Source organism: Ailuropoda melanoleuca, chromosome 1 (genome assembly GCF_002007445.2).
Source record: "Ailuropoda melanoleuca isolate Jingjing chromosome 1, ASM200744v2, whole genome shotgun sequence".
Classification (NCBI taxonomy): Eukaryota; Metazoa; Chordata; class Mammalia; order Carnivora; family Ursidae; genus Ailuropoda; species Ailuropoda melanoleuca.
In genome coordinates, this window is record NC_048218.1 from 77,629,824 (window position 1) to 77,655,918 (window position 26,095).

Sequence of the window (26,095 nt, forward strand, 5' to 3'; positions counted from 1 at the left end):
CAAATTACTCTTCAGTTTAGGCTGGGAATCAGGGGGAGGGAGAAGGGAAGGTAGAGAGTCCTTAGATTGCTGGTAGAAACATGACCCGCTAACCATTAATTTAACACCCATGATGAAGTGTTGGTGGGAAGGTAGCCTCACCTAAGGGACTCCTTCCTTGGTTAGCAAGAGTACTCCAGAGCTGGGCTATGAGTTTCCATGACAGAGCCATAGCATTGGCTCTCTGATCTATTGGACTTTGCTGTAGATGGGTGTGGCCAAAAGACCACCATGAATTCACCAGGAATGAGAGCATCAAGACTGAACTTTATTTCACCCAGCAACAGAAGAGTTAGAATGGCATTCTTCTCTAACTTTTATCCCATCTTCTTGTCTTTCCATGAAGGGCTGCTGATAGAAGTTGTTGGGGCTACTGTACCAGGCGTGAAGATTCTGTCACTGGTCAAGAGACCTCGCTCTCAGATGCTGGTTCTGCCCCTGCCTCCTGAGGTTGGCCCTTGTACTCGCAGGGCCTTAGGTGCCTCTGTAAGTATAGTAAAACTCTGTTACTCTGTCGTTCTCATTCAATCAAAGAAGAGTGAAGCAACCATTTGACAAGAGGAGACTTCTTCCTGACATCATTCGTTCTTTATTTAAAAGTACAGATAATATTTGAAATGAAATAAACACTCAGAAGTTCCAATGCATCCCATCAACTGGGGTAGCAGTGACACATTCACCCACAGGTAAGTGTAGCTGTTTAAAGCCCTATCTTGTTTCCCTAGGCAAAAGCACAGCAAGGGTTGTAAAATATACGCCTCCCTCATGTTATAAGGCGATTATTTTCTTTGGCAAAAATCAGTGCTCTTCCACGTCCTAGCAAAAAGATGATACAATCACAAAGTGAGGCTCAAGAGGAATTTCCTCATAAAATTTCCAAACGAAATTTGCATCACATCTCATGATATTCCCTTGTCAATTATTTTAAAAAGTTTTCCTTGGCAAAACTGCCTCTACATTACTTCCTCTGCTTTCCATCCTTATTATTAAACTCAGAGTTGCTGGAAGCTCAGGAGTCCTCAGTGTAGCGTGGGCAACAAGAAAACAAACAGAAAACTCCTATTTGAAAGCCTTGTTGCAAAGGGTACTTATGAGTAAACGGAAATGATTGACTTACAAGAAACCCTCTCACCCAGAAAGAGAATTATCAGGACAGCTTTGTCAAGTGGGAGTAACTATTTGATATACTAGTCATTCTGAAACCAAAAGTCAATTAATTTACTTCCCCCTGTCCCCTCTTGGGCCAGTCTGTCTTTCTTGTTGTCCCTCTTTAACCTCTGGAGGTTTTATTATTATTTCTTTTCCCAAGAAATTCAGCATTCGGTCTTTTGACTTCCCTTATTTTCACATGTATTCAGGGACCACATGCCACAGTTTATTCAGGATATCAAGAATCTTTTATGAAAATCAATGACATACATTTTAAGGTACACATTTGTTATCAGAAAAGCAAATTGCAGTAGGCCAAGGCCCATGAGTTTGTCCATTTTCTGTGCTAGTTAAAAAACTTGTGAGAAAGACCCAGAGGGGATTTAGGGTTCTGCACAGAGTTTTAAGTAATCCCTAGAGATTGACGGTGTCCCCATCGGGAGTCTCACCCCTTCTCTCTAAGCCATTCTGAAGCTTTAGGGCTTTTGATGCATTATATCAGGATATTTAGACAATGGGGAGAAGGAATGATGAAATGTTAAAGAAAGACCTATGGCGGCATAAATTAATACAAAGCATCAGTGAGATCGAAATCATGAAATTCTTTCACTTCCACAGCTGGATTCATTCCATTAACTGGCTTCCAGGGGCGTCCGGGACATTTGGGGGAGGTTTTTTCTGGAAAGTCAGATATCAGATTAAATGAAAGGCTATTTGGCTCTATCTGGATGTCAGGGATCCAATCATCATCACTCTCTGTGGGAGCTGATGGGTTAGGCATCACGGCTGCAATGAGATCTGGGTCCTGAAAGTCAGGCACGGTAACGGCTATACCTGGCTGGGCTAGGGAAAGGAGGGGTGTTGGCCCTTCTGTCTTCTCTTGTGTCTGTGCAGAAGAGGTAGTACTTTCTTCAGAAGAACTTGCCAAATGCTCTGTTTTCCAATCATTGTGCTTTCCATTGTCTTTTCTTTTATTTTTATATTTTCCATGGCCTTGGCCATGCTCACGTATATGTCCATGGGCTAGGCCATGTTCCCTTTGATGTCCATGACCAAGGCCATGTTGCTTTTGATATCCATGGCCAAGGCCACGTCCCCTGTGGTACCCACGGCCTTGGTCATGCTCATGTTTATGGCCATGGCCAAAGCCATGTTTTATTTGCTTTTCATGGCCCCATCCATGCCCACGAGTGGGTCCTTGTTCTTTTCCTGAATCCTGCTCTTCATCTGGTATGGGTACCATGGAAATGTGGGGTGAACTTACAGTTGCTCCTTCTTCTGTCTTCTCCATGGGTACTGATCGGAAAGGTGAAAAACCTGGAGGTCTTTTCATCAAGATGATCTAAACAAGAAACATTAAAACGAATGCATTACTGTGAAAACCACACTATCAATGAAGAAAGAAGGGACTGAGTCTTGGCAATGCTATCTTGGTTTACAATGGGGCAAATCTACCAGCCTTTAAATATTATATTAATATTCCAGAGAGGACGATAATGATTTTTTTCCTCTTTTGATTGATTTTATAATTTGTGGGTATTGATTATTGTTTTTAATACTCTAAACTGGAGTTTTTCTTTCATTGGGAAAAATTGGGTGGTGGTCCTACATAATCTCTAGAGGACCTTCTAAGCCTATGGTTATATAAAACCACGACATATTATATATTCATTGATACTGTTTCTATTAGCACAATTACTGTTTTTACCCTAAAAGGCACTAAGTGGCTTTCTGAGCTGAATATCTAGGGAGCATATATCCACAACTACTTTGTTGGATTGAAACACATTAGGAATGTTCACCAGCTTGAAATGCAGTTTTTGTATAATGTTTCTGTTAGACTATATACATACTGACACATGGCAAAAACCTAAATCAGAAAAAACTAAGAAGAGGCAAATTGCACTGAAGATACAGTCTTGTGGGTTATTTACAACTACACTTTCACTACCGGTGAAAACGTGATGGTCAGAGGCAGTGTTTGGTGGTACAAAGAGCATGGTTTGGGGGAGTCAAATAAGTCAGACCCAACTAGGAATCAGCATTGTAGTGAATAGGGTGGGCTCTGATTTGATCTAGATTTGAATCCGAACATCACTGGCTGCACTCCTCTCATCTGCAAATAGGATAATAACAGCACCTGCCTTGTAGAGGTGTCAGGAGGGAAATATGTGTGAAGATAGTACAGTGCCTGGGACAGAGAATGCACTTGGTGATGTTATTATTCACCCTAGGACCTCAGCACCTTTGTAATTTTTAGTATGTCATCCTTGACAATGGGAAACGTCTTACTTACCTTCCAGGGATGTTTTAAAAATTAAAAAAAAATGATGCAAACTAACGCTTCCTGGACTTGAACATGGGTATGAACCCCCCTCGCCCCCCCCCCAGCAATCATGTTAAAAATGCAGATTTTGAGTCAATAGATGCAGAGCAGAGGCTGAGATCTGCATTTCTCCTGAGCTCCTCGGCTGTAAGCAGTGGGCATGGGAGAGCGGGGCCTCGCCTCGGGCACCCCACACAGGTGCACAGCTAGCAGGGCCCCCGCAGCAGGGCCTGCACTTTGCCAAGAGAGGGCCCCCTGCCAATGGGACGCTGACAAGGCGTGGCAAGTAATTACGAGGACTGCTGCTCTCATGTCTAGCCATAAAGAGGTCAGCACAGAAATGTGAGCATTCTCCCCTACTTCAAGAAGATAGTCTCCCAATTCATTTAAATAATGGTTCATTTTCAACCCCCAAATATGACTTTTCAGAATGAGCAAAATTGACCCAAGCTGACTGTAATTAGAATCATACCTTTTTCAGTGGCTGACAGTTGACAGTAGGGTAGATTTTTTCCTCCCAGGGTATCACAAAAACTTCGGCTTTACATTCTAGGGTGTGCTATCCATGAAAACAGAAGCCAAAAGAGAGAACAGTGGTATTCATGAGATGCTTAAACAAGTATAAATCATCAGAAAGATTTCCTGGGAATAAGTACAGTTGCATTACTACTCACTCCGTATTTATTGATCTGGCAACTTTCTGTCAACTCTTCATTACTTTCCTTGGAACACGTGGTTTCCCTGGCTATGAATGCAATAGAAAATTTCTCTCCAGCCACCACCTGGATAATTAATTAGCACAAAGTAGGAGCTTAATTAATACTGTATAATAAATCATATGTTTTCACCCTAAGAACTTTTGGGGGAGAATATTGACATTTTAATTATATACTGAACAAATGAGAGTTATAAAGAAAAGTACAAATGTTTGACAACAAAACTTTCAATTTGTATGCATGTGAAAAATATTTGCTAATGACTGGTCTTGTTTCCTTTTCTAAGTGGGGGGGAAGCAAGCTATAATTTCTATTTTTATATTTTCCTGAGTTTTATTGATTAACAGCTGCAAAATTCACAAATAATTCAAAGTCTCAAGTTGTAATAGAATCTAAGAAAAGTAGGAAGAAAAACTTAAATATTTTCTTTGAAATGCCCTATCATCCTGCCATCAGAGAAATACTGAGTTGGTACCACTATAGAAATTATGTGATTAGAAAAATTATTTGGATTTTTGAGCTTGCTTCTCTTTTTATATTAAGAATATGTTTTGATTTGTATTTCCCTGATGACTAGTGATGTTGAACATTTTTTCATGTGTCTGTTAGCCATTTGTAGGTCTTTGGGGAAATGTCTGTTCATGTCTTCTGCCCATTTCTTGACTGGATTATTTGTTTTTTGGGTGTTGAGTTTGATCAGTTCTTTATAGGTCTTGGATACCAGCCCTTTATCCAAAATGTCATTTGAAATATCTTCTCCCATTCCATGGATTGCTTCTTAGTTTGGTTGACTATTTCCTTTGCTGTGCAAAAGCTTTTTATCATAAAGTTTCACTCATATGTGGAACATAAGGAATAGTGTGGAGGACCACAGGGGAAGGGAGGGAAAACTGAATGCAAAGAAATCAGAGACGGAGACAAACCATGAAAGACTCTGGACTCCAGGAAACAAACTGAGGATTACAGAAGGGAAGGGGGTGCGGGGATGGGGCAACCTGGTGATGGGTATTAAGGAGGGCACGTGATGTGATGAGCACTGGGTGTTAAATGCAGCTAATGAATCATTGAGCACTACATCAAAAACTTATGTTGTACTATATGCTAACATTTAAAAAAAAGAATATTTTTTAATCTCTAGCAAGAGTTTTAATCATTATACAATGCTGTCTTCCATTAAGCAATTTGTGACTTGATTTTTTTTTTTTTTTTTGGTCTGGAAGAGGCACACCTCATTTATTTATTTAAGAAATTAAACTCATTTTTTTTGTTTTTGTTTTGGGGTGGCTCAGTTGGTTGAGAAGCCAACTTTTTTTTTATTAAAGATTTTATTTATTTATTTGACAGAGAGAGACAACCAGTGAGAGAGGGAACACAAGCAGGGGGAGTGGGAGAGGAAGAAGCAGGCTCCCAGCAGAGCAGGGAGCCCAATGTGGGGCTCGATCCCAGAACGCTGGGATCACGCCCTGGGCCGAAGGCAGACGCTTAATGACTGAGCCACCCAGGCGCCCCTAAACTCATGTTTTTAAACTACTCTGACTTCAACAAAATCCCAGGCATGGCTTTTTAAGTATTTTTAAAATGCCATCTTATATTTTTTATACACTGAGAAATACATTTGACAAAAATGTTTTTAAATTAGGTGTTAAAAAGTTGATGTGGTTTCTAGACCAAGTTACTAGGTATTTAATTCTAGGTTTTCAGTGTGTGTGTCATGGACTGAATATGTCCACACCAAACTCATATTAAAGCCCTAACCTCCAGTGTGATGGTGTTGGATGGTGGAGCCTTTAGGAGGCAATTAGACTTAGATGAGGTCATGTGGGTAGTGCCTTCATAACAGGATTAGTATCCTTATAAGAAGTGTCTTTAGAAGGGTCTTATAAGACCAGAGCTCGCTCTCTTTCTGAAGTTGAAGACACAGCAAGATGGTGGCCATCTGCAAGCCAGGAAGAGAGCCCTCACCAGGGAACTGAACTGGTTGGCTTTTAGACTTCTAAGCCTCTAGCACTGTGAGAAACCAATTCCTGTCATTTAAATCACCCAATCTTTGATATTTTGCTATGGTAGTCTAAGTAGACTCTGAGTGTGTGTGTGTGTGTGTGTGTGTGAGAGAGAGAGAGAGAGAGAGAGAGAATACATAGCAGTCAAGAGAATATATCATGCGTATCTGTTGACCTAGAAGGATGACCATTATTGAAAAACTGAAGTTATAGGGTGATAGTACAATCACATTTTTGTAAAAGCAAACCTTAACAGTCTTCCCTATCTCTTTTTACTTTGTAAAAACATGGGGAAAGCAAGATTGGAGGCAGGAAAGGAAAGCAGAGTTGTAGGAAGAACTGAGCTCCTCCTCCCTCTTTCTTGGCATTGTCTTGCTGGGTAAACATGGTTAAAATTTTAAAAGCAATATAATAATTAACTTTTAAAATTCCAAGTGTATGTGTAAGTAGGATGGAAATTTCTAAGAGGGTTTTAGCATCTATACTTCAATGATCATAAATTTTCTTGCTCATTTCAGGGTATAATTTAATCCAATTTTTTTGGTCTTAGAGTTGATCAATGTGGCTTAGCTGTATTCAGGGTCCAGAGGGGAGGAGTGAAGGAGACCTCATACCATCTTCTGTTAGAGGGCCTCAAGGTCACATCCATATATCACCAACATCATCAAGTGTCATTGTTATCAGAAGTCTTCCCTGATGAAATCTATCCTGTCCAAGTTTTGTTTTTAAAATGGAGAACTCTATATACCAATATAAGTTCTAATGGTGTTTAAAAATTAAAATTAATGAGCTAGACAGATGTAAATATCCATCAGATCTCAGGATAAGGAAGGTCTTCCTTAGGTGAAGAGCAGAGGAAGGAAACCTAAAGGAAGGAGAAAATGTCTAAATTTGACTAGACAAAAATGAAAACTGATTCTCAAACTCACAGTAAGCAAAGTATCAAGGCAATTTGGGAAAAATATGATGTAGGATCAATAAAAAGTCCAACGCCAAAACAAATGTGCAAAGGATATGAACAGGTATTTCAAGAAAGAAGTTAAAATGATCATTTATGCTGGAAAAAAGTTTACTTCATTAATGACCAAGGATATGCACATTAAAAAAGTAATGCAACATTGTTTTTAATCTTCCGTGTTGGCAAAAACGGAAGCCAGTGATGCTGCCTGCTGTTGGCCAGGTGTGGGGAACATGCAGCCTCAATCACTGCTGGTAGGAATAAAATTTGAGATCATCAATCAGTGTCTTATATCCAGTTGGTGTGAATGTAAATTGGCATAACTGCAAATAATTTTGTAATCTGGCCATTTGCATTAAGCCTTGGACATATACACATTCCTTGACATTTCCAAGATTTTGTCAGAGGAAAAGCTCCTGAATGTGCACACACAGATCCCTGAAGGATGTTCATGTGAGCAGAGGCAGGGAGGACCGCTGGCAGAAGAGGGGACAGCAGCAGCAGGGGCGGGCAAAATAAGGGGCATGTGACAGAAATCGCAACCATTCACATGCGAAAAATGGAGGATTTGAGAAGTTCTTGGTTTCTGAACTATGAAACCAGCTTGAAATAGATATGCATCCACCCAGGACTAAACATGCAAAGCCAAGGCAAGACTAAAACTGTAAAAGGAATCTTCAGCAATTTGGTAGATTGGTCATTTGGAGGTTGGCTTTTTGCAAATTCATCTTGATAAAATGAGTTTTAGTAAAGGGGCTGCTTCCACCAAGGCTGCCTTGAATATCTATGTCCGAGCAGTCCAGTTGCTCTCTCTTGAAACACAAGCATCAGTAAAGATCCATCTCTTAAAGGTAAGATTGAAATCTTCACAATATTCCAGATTGACCTGGCAATGGGAGGGATGTCAGTTGCCTTCCATTCACAGTAGTATGTACTGTGCTTTCCTGGCACCCTTAGCGCAAGCAAACACACATTCACGCTAGAGAGCTGATGAGCTCCTTTGCAGAGAGAACTCGAACTACCAAGAAGACTGGATATTCATGCTGGGGCATGAGTGGTTCTCCTCCTGACAGCAAGTCTCGGACCTGCAGTAAATGGCAAGGTACTGCACTACTCCTGCATCATTAAGAACCAGGGACGGTCCGAGGAAAGCAGGAAGGTGAAGCGCCAAGAAGAGCGGACAAACATGAGTAGCATGGATTCGCGTGTACCTGGAGGGAACCCATGCTGGTCACATGCTGGTCAGACCAGGGACAGGGCGCCAGCCTCGGGGACAGCAGTAAGCACCTGACTAGGGGTCAAAAGGTCAGGTTTGATTTAATCCTGTTTGTTTAGAGGTTTTCTTCCAGTCCTATGACTAGAACAGGAAATTGGAAAGATGAACACAAAAACACCGTTGTGACTAGTCAGAGGTGTTTGTTTCTGTTCAGTATTGTCTTCTGTGCTTTTTAATAACACAACTGAGGACAGAAAGTATGTTCAGTTTTATGGCCTCTTGTTTTTCCCAGCATATTTTAACAGGAGTCGTCGCCCGCTCCAAGAGCGCCTCACGAAGATGCTTTCAAATTGCTGCTACATAGCCATTGTCGGGGTATGGCAGGCAGATCGAATCATTTCTAGGTTACTGACCGTTTTGACGGCTTACCTTTTGGAGGGTGGTTTTATAGTTGAAGCTGCAATGAAGATCACTGTATGTAAAGTCTCCTTCTAGTTTAGATTTCAAGAAATTCAATACTGAGCCAAAAGTATGAATTTTTTTAGTGATATTTCTTTCGCCAGATTATAACGACCGTGTTGGTTTGCGGTCACAGTTTGGTTCTGTTTTGATCGCCCTACTTTAGCTTTTATTTAGGGAGGCCAGTTTTGAGGCCTATCCTGGAACTCTGTCCATGAATACATTGGTTATAGGCTGCTGGCGTGGAAGGAATTTGGGCTCTATTCATCCAGCCGCTCAATTTTTAGTTGGGGCTACAAGAGCTGAGTGAGTCTGAGTGACTCCGGGGGTAGAGCGGGGTCTCCAGACCCCTGGAGTGGGACACTCCTTAGCTTCTATCGACAGGGCATGGCAAGAGAGATGAATCCCCAGAGGGTACATCTGTAGGAGGGAAGGGTACCCAAGGCAGGGGAGAAAGGACATGCAGGTGAGAGTGAAGAACGTGGACAACGACAGACCAAAGGGGCCAAGCGCAAGGCTCTAGGTGATGCTACAATGAAAAAGAAAAGTCTTGCTTTTCCTAGCACTGAATTTTGTCAATTATATAATAGTTGCTAGTATTTACAGGGCACTTTGGAGTTTGAAAAGGGATTGACATATATGTTCTTTTTGATCCGCACCCCTATCCTTTACAGATAGAAAATGGAGAACATGTTCTAAATGACTTTTCCAAGATCACACACAAAGAATGCAGTGAGGTTGGCACTTGAAATTCAAATTTCCCAAATCCCATTCCCTGGGTATGCTGGTTCCCAATGCAGAGCCAAGGACAATGGCAAGATTGGTCAGCAAGTCACACATAGGCTATAATATCACTATTTTTGTAGCATAATTTACAGACCTGTACTGTTGCACTTTTCACACTGTCAATCTTGAAATAGAAAGTTCCATTATTCTCTGCATTAAGCTTTGCAATGGAATGATTCAGAGCCACCTCCAGCTCTGGGCTGTTGACAGGTATATCTCTGGGGCAGCCGGAGCAAATCTTGGAAGGTTGTACAAAATCCTCCGCTGAAAGAAAAAGGTTTTAAGTTACCATGTGCAGCGGAAGGAAAAGTCTAGCCCAGGAAATCTCCTGCATGTGATCGGGCATCCATTTTCAGAGGGCCACCTGACAGCCTGAGGCTGAGTAGTGAGTGTGTAAAGGTTGTCTGTCTGACCTTCACCTTACAGTCTCCCCTCTTTTTCTCTTAGAGCCAAGTGTGTTTAGGAAAACACACTTGATCCCCAAACCAGGCAAAGACCCCATCAAAAAGGAGAATTATAGACCGATTTCCCTAATGAATATGGACGCCAAAGTTCTCAACAAGATCCTGGCTAATAGAATCCAACAGTACATTAAAAGGATTATCCATCATGACCAAGTGGGATTCATACCTGGGATGCAAGGGTGGTTCAACATTCGCAAATTGATCGGTGTCTTAGATTTTATCCAGAAGGAAAAAGCCAAAAATCACATGATTCTCTCAATAGATGCAGAAAAAAGCATTTGACAAAATACAGCTCTTTTCCTGATTGAAACCCTTCAGAGTGTAGGGATAGAGGGTACATTCCTCAATCTCATAAAAACCATCAATGAAAAGCCTACAGCAAATATCATTCTCAATGGGGAAAAGCTGGAAGCCTTTCCCTTAAGATCAGGAACACGACAAGGATGCCCACTCTTGCCACTATTATTCAACATAGTACTAACCTAACATAATATAACATAATAAATAAATAAATAAATAAATAAATAAATAAATAAATAAATAAATAAATAAAACAACTATATTGAATTCGTAAAAAAAAAAAGGAAAACATTGAATCAGTAGGTGTTAGTGGCTCAATCAATACGCTGTAGTTTTCCTACGTTTTTGCATTTTTGCTGGAACCACCTGTAAATAGCAGTGCTTCCTTTAAAGGAATGACTCTCTAGTGGGAAAATTTTAAATCCTATGATTCTGGTGAGCAGGCAGCTTCAGTAACGCTTCTCGTCATGGAATGCACACAACTATCTTCCAAAAGGAGAAAAGCCAACTCTTGGTATAAATAAACAAGGACTTGACCATAATCTTGCAGTATTTCCCATTCCTGCCATGATAACGTGTGGGTTAAAAAAAAAAAAACTTTAATTGAAAGGATTTTACTCTAGGTGCTTAAAAATGGATGCAGCTTTCCCAATTTACAGCACCTGACACAGGGACGTCTTGCACACAGGGAAGACCAGCTGGTTTGGACCCAGAGGCCAGCCATTTCCCCTTCTAGTCACCATAGTCCCTTCCGGCTACTTGCAGAGCAGTCTCGGCTGCACCTGCCACAGCACCGCTGGGCGGAGATGGGGTCAGTTGTTCTTGGGAAGGTCTGCTGATCACACAGACTTTGTGGCCTATCGTGGAAACCAAAGCACAATTCCTGTGAAAAGACCTAACCCGTTGTCGGGGACCAACATGCTCTAGTAAAGCACTGACACGTGTCACCTCCTACCTGGATAGAGGTCACACTTCTGCGAGAAAGAAGCAATTCTCAGCTGGAGATCCACGTGTGCGTGATCTGTACATTCTCCGATGTCCTGGTTTTTAAAAAGTATATAGGTACATAAAGTAAGAATATTTTTAAAAACAACAACTAGTATAGCTAAAAATAGGATATTGACTTTACAAATCATCACATAGAAAATGAAAACAAAACAGTCAGATTGCAAAGAAAGAATAAAAAACAGCAGCATCAACAACAAACACACAGGCTCAAACCCACAGAAACATGAAACAAGATGATATGAATACTTAGTCTAGAAATAATAACCATATAAGTGAACGGATAAAATTTTCTTTTAGAAAGGCGAAGACTTTTAGATGAAGCTAAAAACAAAATTAATGTATTACATCTTCAAGTATAATATAATAAAAAAGATTAAGTATAATGCATGAGCAAAGCTAGATGAGGCAAATATGACAAAAAAGGAGCTAAAATATTATTAATATTGGAAAAAGTAAAATTCAAGGTAAGAAAAACTCACAAAAGTAGTAATAAAGATTATTTTACTTTTATAAAAGATGTAGTCTAGAATCCCAGAATCAAGATACGCAAAAGAGAAGACAGAAGGGAATAGAAATGGATAGAAATCATTGTAGTGGGAAAATTAACATATAACTATAAATCTAAGACAGGCCAGATGGATTAAAAAATAAATAAGGTCATAGGAGACTTGACTAACATAATAAATATTGATTTAAATCATATTTTCATATGATACACACGACTTAAAATGACACTCTCATAAGTATGATGCAAAATTTTTAATCACTTCCACACTAGGTCATAAAAAAGGCCCAATAAATTTATCATATAAAAAATAATACAGTCCATGTTCTTTGGCCTCAGCACCAAGAAGAAAAAACAAACCTCCCTGAAAATTAATATTACATTACTGACATGTTTAAACAAATAAACAAATAAAAACTAACTACTTGGAAATATAAACACACTTGCCTAAATAGTTAGGGTTCCTTGGATAATGAAAAAAATAAAAGACAAAGCAAAAATGAGAATTCCACATCATATTGCCAGAACACCATTTAGAGTTAACTCGTGGCTTTATATGCTTTTGCAATTTAAGGAGAGAGGCAAGAAACTAAACAAAACATCCCTAAGTCCAGGTGTTTATCTCAAGAAGTGGAAGAAAAGAATAATGAACAGGCTTCAGGAAAATAAGAAGGAGAAAACAATGGAAGTAAAAACAAAACTGAGAAGTTAGAACACAGCACTAGTGTTAAAAAATAAATTCAAAAGATCACTCTTGGGGTGAGGAAAAAAAATCAAGCGCATAAAAAAGGCAACATAGCAAAGTATACAGAGAAGTATAAAAATATAAAAGATTGTTATGAACAAGTATATGATAATTTAAATTCCCAAGAAGTCGATAATTTTCTGGAGAATTATAAATAACCAGCTGACTTAAAAACAAGAAGAAAACTTGAATGAGCCAATGACTGGAGAAGGAGAGAATGCTATTCCTACTCTAAACTTCATTCCACTTCTCACCTCTAAAAAAACGTAGATGTTTTATGGATGAATAATTTTAAGAATTAAAGAAGTATATATATTTCCCTGTTGTATAAACTGTTTCTGAATATAGAAAATAGTGTCAGAGGTGCTTGGTGGGCTCAGTCAGCAGAGCATGTGACTCTTGATCTGAGGGTCGTGGGTTCGAGCCCCACGCTGAGTGTAGAGATTACTAAAAAAAATAAATAAACTTACAAAGTAGTGACAAACTATTTTCATTCTATAAAATTATAATCCTGATATCAAAACCTGAAAAAGTAGAATGCACGTACAAACACACACCCAGAAAACTGTTAAATGCCTTTCACTTATAAATCTAGATGTTGAATTCCTAAGCTAGAAATAGAATCCAAACGCTTATCTAAAGAATAATTAACACTAAACAAATAGGGCTTGGTTTAGGAACCTAAAGATTACTTTAGGAAAGCTGTCAAAACAACATAACAGATTAAATTAGGAAAACATAATATGATATTTTAATATCTGTTCTAAACCATTTGCTGAATTCAATACCAATTCCTTATTTAAGAACAGAACAAAAAGAACAAAACTCTTTAAAGAACAGGAACGTGAGGATGTTTCCCTAACATGACAAAGAATGTCTGCCTGGAACCCACAGCAAGTATTACTCATAATGACAAAATCCTAGAGGCTTTCCCATAAAATCAGGAATAAAACATGAAGGTGTGTGATCACAGTTATTTCAAAACTTACGTCTGTTTGGGCCAATTCATTAAGACATAGAACAAAAAAATGACCATCAGAAAAGAAAATAAAAGTATTTTTTGCCTAAGATATTACTGTATATCTAGAACAACCGAAGGAATCATTGAGAAGCTGTTCGAGCTGATAAGAATTCAGGCAAGTTGCTGTACGTAAGAAAAATGCATAAAAGAGTATACATTTGTATCTGATAATAACTTAATAAAAAGAGAAGAAAATAAAAACAAAAGGATTTAATTCCTGATAGCAATAAGCAAAACCAAAAAAACCAAAATGAAACCTAGAAATAATATTCGTGAGCAATATTCTGGATCTATATAAAGAAACTCCCACAACTTAAGAAATATAAAATGAAACTTGTCTAAATAAAGATGTATACCAAATTCTTGACTGAAAGACTAAATAAGGGTTTGTACGCCAGTTCTCCACAAATTAATTTAGACATGTAATGGAATTCCAATCTATGTGACAATGTAAGTTTTTCTCACAAACCTATTCTAAGGTTGGTTTTGAAGATATAAACACTGGATAATAAATCACATATTTGAACTTTCTATGAAGCTATGGCTGTTAAAACATGGTGGTGTTGGTACAAAAACAGAGAACAGATTTTTTGGAAGAGACTGTTATGGAATGAAGGTTGTCATGAATTTATGTAGAAGGAAAGACTGTGGAGATATCTGGTTATTCTCTTAAAAATTTTGAAAAAAATCACAAGATACATCAAAATTAATTCCAGATAGAATGAACAGTTACATTATGAAATATTTACCATAGAAAACTAGAAGAAAAAAATAAAGTGATTGCTGAGCAAATGGCGGAAAATTTCAAATGAAAATATTGGTAGATTTGGCAACCTATAAACAAAAAATATTTGTAAGTCAGAAATACCATAATGAAAACGAAAAAGTACACAACTGAGAAAATATGACAAAGCACTGATACCTTTACTATAGAAATATGATTTGCCGAATCTTTAAGATTTATTCCAAAGAGAAATGGGCAAAGAATATAGAAGACAATTTATAAATTCAACCCATAAATTTCTAACACATGTATGAAAATATTTTGGTTACACAAATGCATATTAACTACTTGTTGACTGATAAAATGAAAACTAGAAAGGTTTTTGTCTATGAAATTATCTAAGTTTTTTTAGTCTTCATGACTTTTTAATTCACTTTTTTAAAAAACTAAACTCTACCCCCAAGGTGGGGCTTGAACTCATAACCCCAAGATCAAGAGTTGCATACTCTGCCAACAGAGCCAGCCAGGCACCCCTAAGGTTGTGTTGTTGTTTTTTTTAATACTGAACTCTATCAGGAGAATACATTGCTGATAGAATTTAAATTGATGCACTCAGCAAACAACCCATATATATCAAGAGTTTTAAGAGCTTTTTGAAAAAACTTGAAGTATAATTATAAGTATAATGTTCTATTAGTTTCAGCTGTACATCATAGTGATTCAATATCTTTTTAAAAGAGTTACTTATTTGAGAAAGAGAGAAAGAGTGCATGAGCAGGGGAAGGGGCAGAAGAAGAGGGAGAGGGAAAGCAGACTTCCCACATAGGGCTTGATCTCAGGACCCTGAGATCACAACCTGAGCTGAAACCAAGAGTCGGACATTTAATTGACTGAGCCGCCCAGGCACCCCTGATTCAATATTTTTATACATTACGAAACAATTCCCATAAGTTTAGTTACCATCTGTCGCCATATAAAGCTATTACTATATTCTCTATTCTGTACATTACAACCCTATGCCTTATTTGTTTTGTAACTGGGAGTTTGTACTTCTTACTCCCCCTCTTCATCTTTTTCACCTGCCCCCCAAACCTACTCCCTTCTGGTAACCAATAGTTTGTTTCCTGTATCTATAAATCTGTTTCTGTTTGTGTTGTTTTGTTTTGTTTTTCAGAATCCACATAAGTGAAATCATACAGTATTTGTCTTTTTCTGACTTATTTCACTTAGCATATTACCCTCTAGTTTCATCCAGGTTATAGCAAATGGCAAGATTTCATTTTTCATGGCTGAGTAATATTCTATTGTAAGTATACACCAAATCTTATTTACACACTCATCTATCGATGGACACTTAGGCTGCTTCCAAAGCTTGGCTATTGTGAATAACGCTACAATGAACATAGGGGTGCATATAATCTCTTTGAATTGGTATTTTTGCTTTCTTCGGATAAATAGCCAGAAGTGGGATTACTAGATCATAGCGGTTTGAATTTTTTGAGGAAGCTCCCTACTGTTTTCCATAGTGGCTACACCAATTTACATCCCCACCCACAGTGCATGAGGGTTCCCCTTTCTCCTCATCGATAACACTTGGTTTTTTTTGTCTTTTTGATACTAGCTAACCTGACAGGTGTGAGATACCTCACTGTGGTTTTATTTGCACTTTCCTGATGATGAGTGATGTGATGTTGAGCATATTTTCATGTATGTGTTGGCCATCTGTGTGTCGTCTTTGGAAAAATGTTGGCTTAGGTCCTCTGCCCATTTTTAAATTGGATTTTTTTTTTGGTGTTGACTTGTATCATTTCTTTATAGATTTTGGATACTAACCCGCTATCAGTTGGGTGATTTGCAAATATCTTCTCCCACTCAGTAGGCTGATTTTTGGTTTGTTGATGGTTTCCTTCACTGAGCAGAAGCTTTTAATTTTGATGTAATCTCATTTGCTTATTTTAGCTTTTGTTGCCCCTGCCTGAGGAGACTGATCCAAAAAAGCATTGCTAAAACCAGTATCAAAGAGCTTACTGCTTGTGTTTTCTTCTACAAGTTTAATGGTTTTGGGTCTCACATTCAAGTCTTTAGTCCATTTTGAATTCATTTTGTATATGATGTAAGCCAGTGGTCTAGTTTTCCCAACACCATTTGTCGAAGAGACTGTCTTTTCCCCATTGTATATTTTTGCCTTTGTCAGAGCTCAATTGACCAAATAAGTGTGGTTCATTCTGGGCTATTCTGCTCCATTGATTTCTGTGTCTGTTTTCATGCCAGTACCATACCACTTTGATTACTATAGCTTTATGGTAAAGCTCTGTAGTAAACCAGGGACCATGATACTCCCAGCTTTGTTCTTTCTCAAGAGTTTGAAGAGCTCCTATACAATTTTACACTATGTGTAAAGTTGAGAGTTTATTCTGAGGGAAAAAATGCCAAACATGGAAATAGCTTTATTCTAAAAAAAAATGTCTGGTGATTAATTTTAATAAAAATTGGAAATAACCCAAATGTCTAAAAAAGGAAAGTAATTTTAAAAAATAATCTATGGTATATTCACTAGAATATTACAGTTATTTAAAAAGAAGTTTATTGAGAGTTTTAATGGCATACGAAAATTCTTAGGTGAAAAAAATGTAGCACATAAAATATATACAACTATTAAAAGACAAAAAAATAAAATCACCAAAAATTGTCCATATCCCCTACAAAAAAGACAAGAGGGAAATACGCTAAGATATCTTTGGTTGTTTGGGCATGTGTGGTTCAGTATTATTTTAATCTATGTTTTTGTGTTTTCTTAAAGTTTTCTATACACGTATATTTCCAATAAAGGAACATATATATAATAAATGTCATATTTTGAAAAATACAGGGAACACCAGACTTACCTTATTTTTGGATGGGGAAAGGATGCTGGAAGTAACTCAACGATTCTCAATTCTATCAGCATATTTGGTTCACCTGAGAAGCTTTTAGATCATTCTGATTCCAGGGACCCACCCCAGACCAACTACATCAGAACACTTGGGGGAATGGCCTGGGAATAGGCATTTTTTAAAGCTAGCTGAGTGATTCTAATATGCAACATGGCCCAAGAACTTTTTATGAAACCTCTTAAATCAGTGCTTTTCAGACCTTAGTATGCAAATAAATGATCGGCGAATCTTGTTAATATGCAGATTCTGATTCAGTAGGTGTGGGGTGGAGTTGAGGGGCTTCTCCAACAGCCTCCCTGGTAATGCTGACGCTGCTCATTGTAACCCACTTTGGATTCCAAGGCCTTAAGCGATACCAATTGTGGGTAACACATTTCATTTCTGTTTCATGCCCTGGCACTATGCTAGCCCCTCTGCGAGACAGGGGTTGCTATTCTTTATTCCTTTATAAACGAGGAAGTGGAGGCTCAGAGAAGCTATTCCAAAAGTCTGATTGACTTTGTGACTCCAACCCGCCCTCGCCTCTCTCTGTGTTGTGAAGAGAAAACTAAACGGAGGCCTTAAAGAAATGCAGAAAGACTGAAGCTAGAGAGCACGGGTTAATAGATGCCGGAGTGGCCGGACCCGAATCAAACTGACAAAGTGAAATAGCAGTGAGAGCATATGTTTTTAGAGGCTTCCTCTCTCTCTTTTTACTATTTTTTTTATTATGGTAAAATATATAAAACGTAAAATGTGCTATCTTAGCCATTTACAAATGCATAATTCAGCGGCATTAATTACATTCACAGTGGCATGCCACCGTCACCACTATCGATTTCCAAAGTGTTCATCACCCCAAACACAAATCCTGTACCATTAAACAATGAATCCCCATTCTCCCTCCTCCAGCCCCTGATAAACTCTAATCTACTTTTTGTCTGAATGAGTTTGCATATGTTAGATATTATATAAGTGGAATCACACAACATTCGTCCTTTGGTGTCTGGCTTCTTTCACTTAGCATCATGTTTTCACGGCTTAGCCATGTTGTAGCATGTGTTGGGATTTCTTTCTATGACTAAAGAACTTTCTTTCCTTTCTTTTCTTTCTTTCTTTCTTTCTTTCTTTCTTTCTTTCTTTCTTTCTTTCTTCCTTTCTTTTTTTTTCTTTCTTTCTTCCTTTCTTTTTTTTCTCTTTCTCTTTTTCTCTTTTTCTTTCTTTCTTTCTTTCTTTCTTTCTTTCTTTCTTTCTTTCTTTCTTTCTTTCTTTCTTTCTTTTTCTTTCATCTATCTATCTATCTACCTACCTACCTATCTACCTACCTACCTACCTACCCCATTTTGTTTACCCAGTCATCTACTGATGGGCCTTAGGGCTGTTTCCACCTTGCGTCTGTTATGAACAATGTTGCAACGACTGTTGGCATACAAGTATGTTTGTGTCTCCGTTTTCAATTTGTTTGGGTACATACACCTAGGCGTGCAGTTGCTGGATCATAGGAATTCCATGTTTATCTTTTTGAGGAACTGCCAAACTGTTTTCCACAGTGGCTGCATCATTTTACGTTCCCATCGGCAATACACAAAAATTCCAATTTCTCCACATCTTCCCCAACGCCTGTTATTTTCCAATTCTTAAAAATGATAACTGCCCTCTGGGTGTGAAGAGGCATCTCGCTGTGGTTTGTATTTACATCCTCCTGATGGCCAACCATGTTGAGTATCTTTTCATGTGCTTACCGGCTATTTGTATGTCTTCTTTAGAGAAACGTCTATTTAATTCCTTTGCCCATTTTTGAATTGGGTTGTCTTTTTGTTGTTGCAATGTAGGGGTTTTTAATATAGCCTTCATACCAAACCCTTCCCCAATAAGGGATTTGTAAATATTGCCTCACACTCTGGATTGTCTTTTCACTCTCTTAATGCCGTCCTTTTCATTTTTTCCCCAATTATGAGATAAATATATGCTTCATCAGAGACCTTGAGAAGTACTGAAGAGTTCCAAAAAGTATGAAGCTTTAGAAAATCACCTATATTTCCAAGTGAACTTTAACTATATTTTATGTTTTGGCATATTAGTTTCTCATCAATTTTTATACTTACATTTACTTTATATATTTGAATGACTCTATGTATAGCTTTTTTTTTTACTTAGCATATTATAGTCATTTTACTAAGTCACTAAAAACTAGAAATGTAATTTGAATGGCTGCACACATTGTACTATACGGTTATCCTATGATTTACTTAACCATTCCCTACTGTTGAAAATATGTCACTTCCAATGTTTTTCTATTAATAATAATGCTGACATTATTGCTGTCTGGATTCCTCATTTTCTTCCCATGTAACAGAATTCTAGAAGTCGAATTCCTAGGTTAAAGGGCTTGCTTAAAGCATAGTGTTTGGCTACTATGGCAATATCCCTGGGGAAGTCCTCAGGCCCTGGTCATCTTAACATGCAGTAATGACTCTCACCTCGAGATACTCTCTTTTAACATAATTTTGGTTCAGACAACAGGATATCACCCCAGAAAGGGTCACTAAGGGATAGAGACTCAGGATGTGTTTATTTGAGATAAAGGCAGGGGAGGAAAGGTGAGAAACCAAGCAGAGACAAGTTGGAAGTGAGGGACTGTTCTGGGTAAAGCTTGGGAGTAAGGATATGGAGCACGTGGGGGAAGGAAAGGAGAAGGGAGAGTGAAGGCATGTAAGGACAAACTTGATCATGGCATCATTTGGTCCCAGGCTCTCCTAGTCCCTGCTTACACCTGCAAGTTCTCTGTTAGGCGTGCAGATTCTTGCACTAGCTTGACTGGTGCCTGACCTTCAGAGTTCCCAAGGGAATGTGAATCAGGGAATATCATCCAACATTTTAGTGACAGACTCCCTACACAGCTGGGCATTCCCACACCTGGAAAGACTGGACACAAAGTGCTAAGATCTTTATAATTAGATTTTTGCCTACTTACACCATTCAAAAGGGACTTGCAGTCTGGCGTTAAGGATAGAAAATTCTCCTTGGAACAATTCGTTTGCGCAGTTGAGTAAGTAATTTCATAGTTCCATCCAGCCACCACCTGAAACAATTTTGGAGCGAATATTTAAAAGGCAGTTTAAACAACGTTGACAGCATTATCAGGTGCAGAGAATGCTGCCTGGCATATTGTAAGTGCTCGAAAACATGAACGATGATGATTACAAGGCAGAAGTCATTTCTGAATAAATAGCAAACACTTTATGACTCTCACGCCCTCCATACAGTCCCCACCTCCCTCACTCCTACACATCTAACAACAGAAAGCAATATACATGGGGGGTTACTCTAGCTCCCTGAGTAAGACCTACCAGTATTCCCTCGCTAGGCAACAGGAAGAAAATCTTCCACTGAATTTGTGAAATATCAGTAATGCTATTCTAGATGGATAAAGAAAACTTTCAAGCTTGGGTGGCTTTTACTGGTAGGGCCCCAGGTTCCCAGACTGCCAGGCAGGCAGATTTCTCCTGCTTCATCCCGGGCTAGTTGCACCCTGATACAGCTGGGTATGGACAGAATTGAGCAGAACCCAGGGCCCGCATGAAAGCAAATCGGAAGATCTATTAAAAGCAGGGCATGTTACTGACCAAAGTGAGTCCTTCATAATTACAGGCCGAAATACACAGGACCTAGTCAACTGTCAGTAAAAGCTTAGTGAACTGAGGCAATGAAAAGACCAGATTTACAAGTATTTACTGTTTTTTTTTTCCTGATGATATGGAACCTAGAATTTAGAGGGTATCCAAAAAGCTGTGCCAACTTTTTAGGTACAATTTAATTTTTGGAGCCATGCGTGACTCATGATAGCTGGGTAATGATATCGTTTTTCTTAAACCTTAAGGACAGAATAACTTTTCCATTTCACTGTCTCTGCAAAGAACCCGTAACACTGACTACTGTGCGAAATCAACAATTAAAGAACAAACCTGTCTGTGGGCCCTTTTCACTTCTCTAACAGCAAAGAGGTGCGAATGAGCTGTGTTGTTGTTAAAATGTTCAATGGCGTGTCTTAGAACGGGTTCCAGGTCAGGGCTCGCCGTCGAGATGGGGTGAACACAGCCAAGGCAGTCGTACTGAGCTGTCACCACAGGGCCCTCGGCTTGACAAAGAGCGGGCAAAGGGACGGCATTAATGAGGGAAACCTGCGTGCAGATACACTGCCCTAAATAATTTGGAAAGCCCTCATAAACTTTCCAGTAAATCCTGGTATGCATTTTAAAAAAGAGGTTGCCAGACTGCTCTCTGGCCAGAACAATAAACCTCTCATTCGCTTAGGAACATCTTACATGCATACTGTTGTGCACAGTTATTTTAATGTGTTTAAAAGTAATTTCAAATTATAGAAGCAACAGGGATTTATCCTCTTACAAAAAGGAAAACATTGCGGGGCCTGGGTGGCTCAGTCAGTTAAGTGTCCGACTCTTGATTTCAGCTCAGGTCATGATCTCAGGGTCATGAGATGGAGCCCAGTCTCTGGCTCCACGCTCACCAGGACGTCTGCTTGAGATTCTCTCTCTTCCTCTGCCCCTCTGCAACCCCCCTCCCCACCCCCGTGCTCTCTCGCTCGGTCTCTCTAAAATAAATTTTTTTTAAAAAGTAAAACATAATAGATATATTTTTTTAGCATGAATTAAAGCTCCTTGAAGCCTAGTTCAGAGTATAATACATTTTGTATCAACTCAATCCAACAAACATGTTTTGCACCTGCCGTCATCAGCCAGGTGTTGAGCTAGGTCCCGTGGGTCCATTAATTCATTAGAACGGTCCCTGGTGTGAAGCAGTTGGGCAAAAGTCAAGTGAGAGGGACAAAACCACAGATGGGTCATTTCGACACCGTTTGGCTCCTCTGCCGTTTTCGGAAAGGGGCCAACAAGTGGCTGTACCCGTTGAGAAGTTGCTCCGTACTTAAATTCCAAAGGAATTGCGTTTATTTGGCGTCTTCGATACCCACTCTGCTAATTAGTAGCTGTGGGGTCTTGGGCAAGATAGGCAACTGCAGTGGGCCTCATGTCTCGCCTGTAAGGTGGCGGTCATAACGCTGACCTCATACAGCTGCGAGGACTAAGTGAGTTAATATACGCGAAGCGCTGGGAACTGTGGCTGGTAGGAAATGCTCAGTAAACGTTAGTTCTCACTATCATGACTAGATTATGGCGAGGGGACCTTCACGCATGTCTTCCAGCTGCAGTCTACAACAACCCTCTGACGTGGAATCGTGGTTGTCCCGCATGCCCTTTTAGAGATAAGGAAGAGAAAAGCCGAGAAGGTGAGGAATTGGGAAAGATTCCAGGCCAAGTCTGACCTCAAAGCCTGTGCTTTTCTTCCTCCCTCTTGGCCTACAGATGAAGGCAGTTCTCATGTTTTCTGGTCCCTTCTCAGAGCCTTTGCACAGGCCCGATGAAAGGGAGGAGAGTTGGGAGAGCGCGGAGGGGATGATTGGCCCGGGCCTGGCCCTGACCTCGGATTCGCCGCTCCCCCCACCCCCCCCAGGCTGTGCCCCTGACACCACCGAGAACAGATCCTTTTCCCCCAGGGCAGCACCCCCAGCTGTATCGGCTACCTGGAGTGATCTGGCAGGTCTGCGTAGCCACGGAGAATTTCGTATTCCCTCTCTTCCCCACCGTCGCGGAGCATTCTCCTGTGGCCTAAAAAGGAAAAAAAAAAAAAAGAGAGAGAGAGAGAAAGAAACCATCTATCTCCACCTTTCAGATGGAGAAGTCCACCTAGTGCTATGGCTCAGTAGAGCTTTTCCTTTTTTTCGAACTTGCCAAGATTCTTTTAATCAGAGTTTTGAGACGCAAGAATGAAAGTTTTTGTAGCCTCATGAGGATTTTTACAAGCCACTGATTTCACGAGACATTGGAGGAGAGGCAGTATAAAAGGCGAGGTTTTAAAAGCCAGTTTCCTTTCCACCAGCACGGGTGCAGGGCTGCGAGCCAGCCCGCTACATCCTTGCCTTGAACTACCCTGCAGTTTCGGCGCTGCAGCCGCGCGGGAGGCCCACATTGTGCCATTGCTGGCGTGGACTCCTGGACTGGGGAAGCATCGGCTTGCTTCGGGGCCGACTCTGCCCGCACTCCTCCCTCATTAAGGCAAACAAGCAGCAATGCTGTACCAGGCAGGTGTGAGGCATTTGGTTAAGATAGCCATTGTTGTCAAAAGAAGGTTCTTTGCACGCCTGTCTCGTTTCATCCTCCAACAACCTGATGAGCGCAATGTGACCTCCCCTTCAGGACGCAGCACACTGGTTCTGCGGGGACAGCTTGTGGGAGGCAGAGCCTATGCAATGAAGGCACCCATGCTGTCCCCTCACCAGCCCTCCATCTTGGCCCAAATGTCGATCTGTGGTCTCTTTGTGGCCTGGACCGCAGCCCTCATGGGTCACTAGGGTCCCCTTCTCATGGGAGGGCTTTCTCTATGTTTACCTGCTGGCCTCTCGTGCTCTGACACAGAGAACGAGAACATGGACACCAAGCGCTTGGCTTTTCAACGCATTTGGGGGTTTATCTGTATCCCTTACAAAGAGGCCTAAGGATACTAACCATCTCCCGCTCTAGTGAAAACATCTGACCGTCTCAACAGAGAACGGGGAGCTCCGGAACCACCCACCCACTTACAGCTTGTGCAGGGTCTTTGTAGTCACACTCCTGCCAGGTTTTGCCACTTTGAGCAGAACAGTTTCCTTCCCTGATTTGGTACTTGAAGGAATAAAATGTGTCAGGGTCATCCTGAAAAAAAGAAAAGCAACCAGAGACACATAACTGACCCAACAGCAAATAATTTGAGTGGGATCTAACGCAGATATGAGTATTTGATCTTGATTTAATTCAATGAGACCAAAACATTTCTTAAAAATATTGCAAGTTGGGGGGCGCCTGGGTGGCACAGCGGTTAAGCGTCTGCCTTCGGCTCAGGGCATGATCCCGGCGTTATGGGATCGAGCCCCACATCAGGCTCCTCTGCTGTGAGCCTGCTTCTTCCTCTCCCACTCCCCCTGCTTGTGTTCCCTCTCTCGCTGGCTGTCTCTATCTCTGTCAAATAAATAAAAAATAAAATAAAATCTTTAAAAAAAAAAATATTGCAAGTTGGACTAATGAAGCATCGAGCTTTACATCGGAAACCAGGGATGTACTGTATGGTGACTAACATAATATAATAAAAAAACATTAAAATAAAAAAAAAACCTTTGATCATAAAAAAAATATATTGCAAGTTGGAACACCTGGGTGGCTCAGTTGGTTAAGCGTCTGCCTTCGGCTCAGGTCATGATCCCAGAGTCCTGGGATCATGCCAGCATCCAGCATCAGACTCCCTGCTCAGCAGGGAGCCTGCTTCTCCCTCTGCGCCTCCCCCTGCTTGTGCACAAGTGCTCTCTCTCTCTCTCTCATTCTCTCTCTATCTCAAATAAATAAAATCCTTTAAAAAATACTGAAAGTTATAAATATTTACTTGGAAGAATGTTCATAATATATTTACAAATATGTATTTCTAAGTTACAAAGTGGTATCCATAGTATTAGCCTATTTTTGTAGAAACAATTTATTGGTACATATATGATTTTTTTAAAGTCTGGAAAGTTAGGAAGCAAAGCTATTAAAATGTTTATCTTTCAGTGGTGGGAGTACAGCTGTCCTCTTTAAACAAATATTTTTGAGTTGTCTTTTAAAAAAATAAACATATATGTCTTTTACAGTGAGAAAACACACGAGAGGCCACTTTTCATTTTCAGAAAAAAACATTAACAGTTATCTCTGGATGGTGGATTAATTCTTGGTAACGTTAGTGTTTTTATTTGCCTTATTTTTCCATTTTTTCTAGCATGACATGAGATAATAAATAAAACTTTTAAAGTGCAAAGGCACTTTAAAGACCTAACAGTGAGACCTGAAAATACAAAACTCCTAGCAGAAAACATAGGCAGTAATTTCTCTGGTATCGGCCATAACAACAACTTTCTAGATATGTCTTCTCAGGCAAGGGGAACAAAAGCAAAAATAAATGATTAGGACTATATCAAAATAAAAAGCTCTTGCACAGCAAAGCAAACCATCAACAAAATGTAAAGGCAGCCTACTGAACTAGAGAAGATATTTGCAAATGACGCATCTGATAAAGGGTTAGCATCCAAAATGATAAAGACCTTATACAACTCAACACCAAATAAAACAAATAATCCAATTAAAAAATGGGCAGAGGACCTAAATAGACATTTTTCTAAAGATGACAATATAGATGGCCAACGGATACATGAAAAGACGCCCAACATCACTAATCATCAGGGAAATGCAGTTCAAAACCACAGTGAGATATCACCTTACATCTGTCAGAATGTCTGGAATCAAAAAGATAAGAAATAACAAGTGTTGGTAAGGACATGGAGAAAAAGGAACCCCCCTGCACTGTCAGTGGGAACGTAAATTGGTGCAGCCACCATGAAAAACAGCATGAAGTTTTCTTAAAAAATTAAAAATAGAAATACCATATGATCCAGCAATCCACTACTGTGTATTTACCCAAAGAAAACAAACCACTAATGTGGAAAGAGATATGCATCCATATGTTGACTGCAGCCTTATTTATAATAGCCAAGATATAGAAGCAACTCCAAAGCCCGTCAATAGATGAATGGATAAAGATGTGTGTGTGTGTATGTGTGTGTGTATGTGTATATATACACACACACATACATATATAATGGGGTATACATATATATAATGGAATATTACTC

At 39.6% G+C, this 26,095-nt stretch overlaps 1 protein-coding gene across 1 annotated transcript in view; it reads right to left on the minus strand.

The window, feature by feature from the left end:
- Positions 1–286: 286 nt before the first annotated feature.
- Positions 287–26,095, minus strand: part of KNG1 (kininogen 1) — a 28,453-nt gene continuing 2,644 nt past the window's right edge. The window contains exons 2-11 of the mRNA XM_002914813.4: positions 23,985–24,095; positions 22,928–23,012; positions 21,294–21,466; positions 20,303–20,410; positions 11,369–11,453; positions 9,744–9,913; positions 4,189–4,296; positions 3,987–4,073; positions 2,453–2,530; positions 287–523 (exon numbers count right to left, since the gene is read on the minus strand). Coding sequence (XP_002914859.1) covers positions 443–523; positions 2,453–2,530; positions 3,987–4,073; positions 4,189–4,296; positions 9,744–9,913; positions 11,369–11,453; positions 20,303–20,410; positions 21,294–21,466; positions 22,928–23,012; positions 23,985–24,095 — 1,086 coding nt within the window. The 3' untranslated portion in view covers positions 287–442. The remainder of the gene's footprint in view (positions 524–2,452; positions 2,531–3,986; positions 4,074–4,188; positions 4,297–9,743; positions 9,914–11,368; positions 11,454–20,302; positions 20,411–21,293; positions 21,467–22,927; positions 23,013–23,984; positions 24,096–26,095) is intronic.